The sequence below is a fragment of the Chionomys nivalis genome, chromosome 4, assembly GCF_950005125.1.
Source record: "Chionomys nivalis chromosome 4, mChiNiv1.1, whole genome shotgun sequence".
Classification (NCBI taxonomy): domain Eukaryota; kingdom Metazoa; phylum Chordata; class Mammalia; order Rodentia; family Cricetidae; genus Chionomys; species Chionomys nivalis.
The window spans coordinates 88,271,362-88,281,016 of NC_080089.1; the positions used below are offsets into that span (position 1 = coordinate 88,271,362).

Consider the following 9,655-nt stretch of genomic DNA (forward strand, 5'->3'; position numbering starts at 1 on the left):
TTTTAACCTGGGTGGCTCTCTGAAACTCATCTAGTGGTCCAGATTTGCTCTTCTTGTAGTAGTACTCTGAAGTCTTTGCCTTTTTTTACAACTCTCATTTCTGCTTCTCTACTTTTTCTCAGCTTCTCAATATTTGTTCTAACCTTCACAGTTGTTGCAGAGTTCTGCCTTTATCTGCTCTCAGAGATTCTTCAGCTCCTTAGTATTATGTTTAAGAGGGTTTTTTTTTAATTTTAGTCTTTATCTTTCAGCTGCACAAATCTTGAAGCCATAGTGAATATTCTCACCATCCAGTCCCCCTGTCTAAATCAAGTTTCATGTTATTGTAAAAATACATTTCACATTCAGAAAAAGACAAGCTTATTCATTGTTCGTGAGAGCATGAACTGGTGCAGCCACTATAGAAATCACTATGGTGATTCCTCAAAAGATAAGAAACAGATTTACTGCATGAACAAACCAGCTACACCACTCTTGGCCACATATCCAAAGCTCCCTATTTTCATACAGAGATATGTGCTCATCTGTCCTTACAGCTACACTATCCACAATACAAAGGAAATGGAAACAACCTAAATGTCCATCAACTGATGAATGCATGATGCAAATGTGATGTATTTACATAACTGGATATTATTCAGCTGTAAAGAAAAATCAAATTATGAAATTTGCAGGTAAATGGATGGTGCCGGAACCAATCATCCCCAGTGGAGGTAAATCAAACTCAAAAGAAAAACATTCCATGTTTCTCTTATGTGTGGTATTAGCTTTTGTGCTTTAGCTATGTGTGCTTTATTTATACTACCAACAGAGCTTCACTTGCTGGTGAGGAGACAGGAGGAAGGAAGGGATCTTCCGATGGAGGGGATATAAAATAAAATACAATACAAGAATGAATGAAGAAACTAGAATAGGGAAATGAAATGGGGAGGGGAATTGAAAGGCAGGCTAGAGGAGGGAAAATGAGAGAGATAACCAACACTAAAGGGCCTTTGAAAAGACATGAAACTCTACTACTGCAGAAGTTTCCTAAATCATATACACATATGGAATGAAGTCAAATGGAGTCACTATATAATTGGGGCAACAAATCCCAATTAGGAATCAAATTCTACCTAATAAAACCAACAGTACCAGAAATTGGTTATATCTGTACTAGTCATTGGCCAAAGTGCTCCCATAGTCCCACCAACCCTATATGTAGGCTATTGTTAATGCTACTAGGTACCCTCCAGAATTTGATACTTTCCTGTTGCTTAAGACACCATGTATTTATGGCATGAAACACTGAAAAAAAATCTAACTGGTACTCAACTAGAGACTAAATCCCTACTGATTAGCATTTGTAGTGCTTGAAGGTGCTGTATTTGCTACCAGAGGAAAAACAGTCATCTGTCTCATCAAACTACACATCCTACAAGCTATATAATGACCTATCTACAATATGTGCCCACCAGTGCATTAGTGGCATTAATGTTTGAGGAGTAACCAATCATGATTGGATTTATGTCTACTTCATGAGATAGAAAACATACTGATACTGTTATTGAGGTCAAGAACCTGAAACTAGATAGATTTCTAAACTCCTTGTCATGTTGGTCATGGGCTACAGAGAACACATTTCTGCTAAATTAACATAGCAATAAAGTGACTTCTAGGGGCATATTCTTATAGGGATCAACCAGGGCATCACCCAATCTAACTCTAAACGGAGAAAATTCATCATGAAGTAGATGATTATTAACACAGGGACCTTCAAGTGGACAATGTACCAAGAGACAGAGACTTTGGAGTGCTCAATCTCGAATGGGTTGGTAATAGGGCAAGCACAATCAAGAGCATGCAAACTCATAATGAATAAGCAAAATTGGCCAAAACAACCTGTCAATATGCAGAGCCTGGAGCAGAAAAGGACTTTTCTGGCTGTTTTGTTGAGCTATTTCTGCAGCACTTCGAAGTTGACGTGGTCAGGTCCTCAAACTCACTCTCCCTACCCCCACCTGTCTTGGCCCCATTGAGCCCTGGTATGGAGATTGCACCACCACATGACTTGTCCTTTGAACATGGCCTCTGGATGTGTTGGGCCCAACTCTATCTTCTGAGGACCTAGCTGGCCCCTTCCTTCCTCAGTCTTTTCCTCCTCTACAACATCCTCAAAGCCAAAGCTCAAGAAACACTTTTCCCTTTGTTTATTGGGTTGCTCAGTAGCAGATTCTTTATGAGGCATCCTGCAGTGGTGAGGGGCCATTGACACTCCTCCTCAGCTGGGCCTCTGGAGACCACATCAGGCCTCCAGTTCTTGGTGGAAGCAACTCCAACTCTTCTGGTGGTTCTGGAACAGTTGGTAGGGGATTGATTAATGATGACACATCCCCTGGGGACAGATGGACTCATCACTTTGAGAGGCTGAGACTGAGTTATGGAGAGGCAATCTTGAAAGACAGAGCAGGAATGGTACAGAGAGAAAAGCTGCTCAGTTTTATGGGGACTGAAGAAGCCCCTGTCCCAGCAGGAGTGGATTGTGAAGGAGAAGTGGCTGGGCAGACCTCAGCAGAAGGGGAAGTCTCAGAGGCAGAAGTGTCACTGCTCCAAAATGCAGGAGAAGGAGGAGGAGGAAGTCATGTGGCGTTCTTCATACCACCCAAGGAAACCTGGCCTGGACTCAGCATTCCCTGTTCTACTATGACTGATGTCTGCACAGCCACAGCCCTAGAGATGCCTGACAGGGAGAACACGTTTGTGGTTAAGGTAGAACACCCTTCAGAGTACATTCTGGAGACAACTGATGCACTTCATGTGCAGGCCTGGGTGTCTGACATCTGGGGTGCCTAAGTCCAGGACCCTACCCTGTTATCATCCTCACCCCCATGACCTTTCCCCTGGCCCCTGGAACCTCCTTCCTCACAAAGGATAACACAGACATCCTGGAGTTGTCCTGTCTGAATCATTCAGAGAGTCTGCCCAGCCAGGATCTGCTGCTGAAACCAAGCAAGAGTAATGATCACCTGTCTCAAGGGGCTTAAAGGGGCCTTTTGATCCAGCAGTCAGCATCCTTCTCCCCTAGTTCTGCCTCCATTGCTGCCTCAATGGTACTGCTTCCTCTAGAATTGCCCTCTTGTATTCCCATTGAGGACAGGTTCACAACAGGGGCAATTTGATTCCTCTCAACCCCTTACCTTCCCATGGATCCTCCAGAAGCAGTCACAGGGTCATTCTTGTTTCATGGGGAATCAGCCCCTCTCAGGACATCCTTGGTTCTTTGGCATGTTCTCTTGACTCAAGGCTTCCCAGTTAGTGCTAGAAGGAGGCATTAGCTGCCATGGTAACTTCCTGGTATGTCTGCGTGAGACAAGACTTGGTATATATGTCCTCACGTTCAACTTCCAGGGCAAGGCCAAGCACCAGTGTTTGTCACTGAATAAGTAGGGTCAGTGCCAGGTTCACTATCGGTGGTTCCAGTCCATCTTCGATATGCTTGAGCACTTCCAGAGGTATTCCAACCCTCTGGAGTCTAGAGGCTCCAGTGATGTTGTTCTTGTCAGTTATGTGCCCTCCCCATGGCAGCAGGACTGGGGCAGGCTGGGAGATATGCAGGGGTGATGTGGGATTCCCCTCTGTATTCTGTGAATACCATTGGTGAATAAAGAAACTGCCTTGGCCTGCTGATAGGGCAAAACTTCAATAGGCAGGGAAAACTAAACTGAATGCTGAAAAAAAGGAGGCAGAGTCAGAGAGAAGCCATGTAGCCTTGACAGAAATAGACACCAGAATTTTCTTGGTAATCCACAGCCTTGTGGCAATGCACAGATTAATAGAAATGGGGTAAATTAATATATAAGAGTTAGCCAGTAAGAAGCCAGAGCTAATGAGTGAAGCAGTGATTTACTTAATACAGTTTCTGTGTGATTATTTCAGGGCTGAGCAACTGGGAATGAAACAAGTGGCTTCCTAACAACACAGGGGTGATTGATGCTACCCAGATTCTCCTTATTTTGAGCAAGTACTCAGACAATGGACCATGCAGCTTCAAACCCATTATAATTAGTACTCCATGTTGAAGGCAGTCTTTGACCCCTCAGTTTTTCTCTAATGGTGCTCTGCTTGTGATGATGCAGCAGAGACCCAAGCCTGTACAAATTTGCAGTTTGGACTTAACATTACCCTCATCATTCTTATTGACTGCAGGCAATACACTGATCCTGTCTCACTATCCACAACAGGTGTATATGCCTATTTCCAACAGTTTCTGACCTAACCTTCAAGGCCCTCAAACTTTGTACACCTCAGGATAGTATAGACTATTTCTGCAGCCTGTGGAACCATTTTCTGAATTTTTGACCCTTGTCACCAATGCTGTTAAAAGTTTGTACCATCTGACCCTACCAAGGATATCCTTATTAAGCAACTTGTTGAAGGCCATGTGGGTCCAACATAGATAGTTATCTTTTCTAACTGGGCCTGGTATAGAGTCACGAGGAATAATCCAATGCAGCTTACGCGGTTATCATGGAAGGGCAAGATCTCTCTCCAAAGATCCTTTCATTTATTTTTTAAACACCTTATATATCATCACATTAATTGAGTGGGAAAACACATTAGGATGTCTCCTAGGCAACCAGATGAATGGGCTTTAGTCATGTCCATATCTACCTGTATGTTAGCTGTCATGTAGGTCATGAATTAGTATCTCTATAAGACATCCTTTAAATTACAAAGGGAGGAAGCACCGAACCTCTTAACTCTTAAGTTATCAGCTTTAGCCAACATCTCTTTTTAGGTAATCTACATTTATAACAAAAGAAATTAGGAGCAGCACATCCTGGCTATTGTTAAAAAGAGACAGCTTGTCTGCAGAGTTCGTGACCACCTCAGACCGGGCTTATGGCTCTTGTGCCATACAGAAATATGGGCCTACAATCCACTCTCTCTTAGTAATTTTAATAACCCCTGTGCTTCTGCAATAGGACATATGGGTCGTGCCTGGTTTGGGCAAAGTCCTCTTCATTTACCCAAATTTTCCCATCTTTGGAACAGGCATCATATATGCGAGCCCCTGTCTTAGGCATCTGGGGAGAAGAAGCTTCAAACCTGTCATTGACTGCCAACCTCTGTAAAGAGAAGAGATTAGTGGAGAGAAATATACTTTTTAGGCCCTGTGTTTATCAGCCATATCTTTTGTCAGGACCCACACGGCCTCCAACAGTTATCTTTTCTAACTGGGCCTGGTATGGAGTCACGAGGAATAATCCAATGTAGTTTACATGGTTATCATGGAAGGGCAAGATCTCTCTCCAAAGATCCTTTCATTTATCTTTTAAACACCTTATATATCATCACATTAATTGAGTGGAAAAACACATTAGACTGTCTCCTAGGCAACCAGGTAAATGGGCTTTAGTCATGTCCGTATCTACCTGTATATTAGCTGTCACGTAGGTCATAAATTAGTATCGCTATAAGAAATCCTTTAAATTACAAAGGGAAAAAGCACCAAACCTCTTAACTCTTAAGTTATCAGCTTTAGCCAATATCTCTTTTTAGGTAATCTACATTTATAACAAAAAATTTAAAAACAACACATTCTGGCTATTGTTAAACAGAGACAACTTGTCTACAGAGTTCATGACCAACTCAGACCGGGCTTATGGCTCTTGTACCATACAAAAATATGGGCCTACAGCAACTAACCTCGGAGGGGCTCTACACTATCACCCATAATGCTATTGCATGTGGTAGAAATGAGGATATTTATAAGTGGGTCTTGGATGCCCATGATATTGACACACAACAGGCCCATTTCTGCCTTTATGGCTTCCATCAATGCCTTGGTCAATGCCAAACTTGACAAGGATGATAATTCTACCTCACCAGACCATACTTGATGGGGATGTGTACAGTCTGGCTACTTATGTAGGGATTGTTTTAGGGCTTGTCCAAAAACTTAATGCCCTAAATGTCAAAAGGGCTATCATTGGGCACGAGATAGTAGAAGCTCCAAGAGGGTCCTGATACAAATGATAGGCTGGACAATGGCTTCACACTCCTGGTGAATGGGTATGTGGTGTGTCTTGGTTTGCAGTGGGTAAGAGGAACAGGTTCCCATCCACTAGGCAGATCTCTTCGATTTCAGAAGCATAATATGTTATTTAAAATGACAGATTGACCCAAAACTTTTGTTCTTTCTGCTGTGGTTACTTGACTAGCAGTAGAACCAACCTTAGTAGAGACTTTGGTGCCTTTGTGAGCTAGCTTGAGAACATTGTGGAACACCTTGATGTCCTCTTTCAGAGCCAAGGTGGAAGCAGGGAGTTTTCAAATGCTGGCTTTCTGGGCTGTCCTGCCATGGCAAACTCTGACTCTTTCATGCAGGTGGTTCGTGTGGTTTGCAAGCACATGCTGCTGAAGCTTGCTTGCTGGCAGGGACCTTGAAATGCCACAGAGTTGTGGCAATAAAAATAGCTACAGCTGGTACCTCCGCCATGAGGCTAGAAAGTTAAGGAATGGGCTGGATCTAGTCAGCAAAGCCACGGCTTTAATACTACCTATATTGCTTGGTAAATTAAAGACTCATGTGGTCAGAAAAAGGGAGATATACAGTAAATAGAGATTCAAAGACAAAGAAAACCTCTAAATGATTTACAGTGTGTTAAAAATATATGCAGGCTAAAAGTTAAAGTTCTTAAAAGTAAAAAAAAAGGATGAAAGAGAGTAGTTGGGTGTGGTAGTACACACCTTTAATCCCAATACTTGGAAGGCAGAGGGAGATTGACCTCTGTGACTTCAAGGTGTGGTAACACACACCTTTAATTCCAATGTCTGGGAGGCAGAGACAGAGGGATCTCTGAGAGTTCAAGGACAGCCTGGTCTACAGAGTTATTCCAGGACAAAGATATACAGAGAATATAAAATAAAAGTAAAAATAAATGAAATAGAGGTTAAAATAAAGCTGCACAAAGATGGAAAATACACAGAGAATCTATTTTTTTTCTTTTTTTTCTTTTTCAAGAAAGGGTTTCTCTGTGGTTTTGGAGCCTGTCCTGGAACTAGCTCTTGTAGACCAGGCTGGTCTAGAACTCACAGAGATTTGCCTGCCTCTGCCTCCCAAGTGCTGGGATTAAAGGCGTGCGCCACCACCGCCCAGCCAAGAGATATATTTCAATTAGATAGACATTCTTCATATCTTTCAAAGACTACAGAACATGGCATTTAATGTTTTAATAACTTAGGATTTTTCATGACAATGAGACACTCTGCTCCTGTCAGCACCAATCTACTTCAAGAGGATGATGGGCATCGAAGAGACTCCTTATGGAGTTTGATAGCCATTTGGGCAAGAAACTGCTCTTGCCTGGACTATTGCATAAACTGTACACAGAGAACCCTCAGAGAGAGGACTGCTGAAATTGCCTAAAGGTGAGATGACCTTTTGGGGTTCCTGATTCATGAAGGAGTCTGTGAGACATTCTGCAGGACACAGTAGATAGTGACTGAACTGACTTTGAAATTTCCTGCTTCATGGAAATGCCTCTGGATACAGGCCAAAGATGGATGCCCCAACGGTACAGAGAAACTTTGGGTGACTGTCCAGGCAGCGAGATGTCTCTGTCATTTCTAGAGTTTTGGAAGTTGCTTATTTCTTGATTGCTTGGGTAATATTATATCCTTCTGGGGTCTTTGATGGAGTTGAAGGATAGATAGATAGTTATAGTTGTTTTCCTTTGTTATGATAAAAGATAAAATAGATGTAAATATTGTAACTGTAATTCTTACTTGATAACTGTTTTGTTATATGTAATTTTGCTATGTTAATGTTAAAGCCTTCCTTTTTTTGTCTAAACAGAAAAAGGGGAAATAATGGAGGAAGGTCATTGGCTAATAAAGAAACTGCCTTGGCCCATTTGATAGGCCAGCCTTTAGGTGGGTGGAGTAAACAGAACGGAATGCTGGGAAGAAGGGAAGTGAGCTCAGATGGCATGCCTGCTCCTCTCCAGGGCAGATGCGATGAAGCTCTGACCCAGAATGGACATAGGCTAGAATCTTCCCAGTAAGCTCACCTTGGGGTGCAACACATATTAATAAAATGGGTAATCAAGATGTAAGAATTAGCCAGTAAGAAGCTAGAGCAAATGGGTCAGGCAGTGTTTAAATGAATACAATTTGTGTGTTGTTATTTCAGGGCATAAGCTAGCCAGGCAGCCGGGAGCTGGGTGGCAGGAACGCAGCCCGCAGCACCTTCAACATGTAACCCTTAGCACACAACAGTTAACTAATGTTCACTTTCATACAATAACGAATTGATTTATTAGATAAGGAAATACAAACCTTACATTATTTGGTAAGGACCAATTGTTATCCTTGATTTCAGTCCCTTTACTTAACTTCATATCCAGTTTCTAACATGTCCTTGGCCACACAGCAACTAAGAGATAACTTATTGGGACTATGGGATCAAAAGTTTGTTAATCTAATACAGTTTAACTCAACAGAGGTCCATCTATTGGACCTAACTACTACATTCTTTGGCCAAGTATGGGATAACATAAAATCTCTACTAGACTTCTCTAAACTTGTTGCATGGCGCCTTATGGGAGGGGAGGTGGTGCCTTTAATATTTCTGCTTAAGTGTCTCCTACAGCTAAGATCTTGACAACAGAGGGTAAACAAGGCAGCACTCCAGGTGTTTATGGCTATGGAGTATGCTGGACCAAAATCTCCACGGGAGGTGTTCTCTGCTTGGTTAGTGCAAACACAGGAGCACATTTAAAGCCCTCGTTCTTAGAAAAGTCTTCCCTTGCTTCTGACTTCTTGTGATCTCCCGGGCACCCAACCTTTGGAGGACTGGTAGGTAAAGACAGGTAAGAGCCTGTGCAGTAGGCCAACCTAAGACAGGGACAGCTAAAATTGTTGGGGGCAGTCCCCCTGAGGTGGGATTATAAAAATCCATAGTTCCCATTAGATTTCCCAATAAAAATAAAACAAAAGGGTAGAAGGGCTAAAGCTGGGAGGTTGAAAAATGCAGACCACCAAGGCACTGCTCCTTACTCCAGTTCTGATCCGCTCCTATACCAGGGGTCTAATCAGGCCTGTGTCTGCCTCCCTCTTGAGTAGACCAGAGGCCCCATCTAAACAGGTTAAACAGGTGGCCAGACGGGAATTCCAGACCAGTGTTGTTTCCCGGGACATTGACACAGCTGCCAAGTTTATTGGTGCTGGGGCTGCCACAGTTGGTGTGGCTGGATCCGGGGCTGGCATCGGAACAGTGTTTGGTAGCTTGATTATTGGCTATGCTAGGAACCCATTTCTCAAGCAACAGCTCTTCTCCTATGCCATTCTGGGCTTTGCCCTGTCTGAGGCCATGGGGCTCTTCTGTTTGATGGTCGCCTTCCTCATCCTCTTCTCCATGTGAGGCTCCATGGGGTCACCAGCCGTCCCTGCTGCTTCGACTCCATGCCGGTCCTGGTGCTGGAGTGTGCTGAGCTTTACCATTAAATAACAACGTTTCTCAAAAAACAAACAAACAAACAAACAAAAAAAAAACAAAAAACAAAAAACAAAAGGGTTAGATGAGGCAGAGAAACAGTGCAAACACAAGCAAGTACATGCAAACTCACAATGAATAGGCAAAATTGGCCAAAACCTCTATTCAGCGGACCAA

At 42.9% G+C, this 9,655-nt stretch overlaps 1 protein-coding gene and 1 pseudogene across 1 annotated transcript; both read left to right on the plus strand.

The window, feature by feature from the left end:
- The first annotated feature begins 682 nt into the window (after positions 1-682).
- LOC130873557 (SH2B adapter protein 1-like) lies at positions 683-3,600 on the plus strand (annotated as a pseudogene).
- Positions 3,601-9,013: 5,413 nt separating this feature from the next.
- On the plus strand, positions 9,014-9,406 carry LOC130873441 (ATP synthase F(0) complex subunit C1, mitochondrial-like). Its single transcript, XM_057768279.1, has one exon. The coding sequence runs from the start codon at positions 9,014-9,016 to the stop codon at positions 9,404-9,406; it is 393 nt and encodes a 130-aa protein (XP_057624262.1).
- Positions 9,407-9,655: the final 249 nt, after the last annotated feature.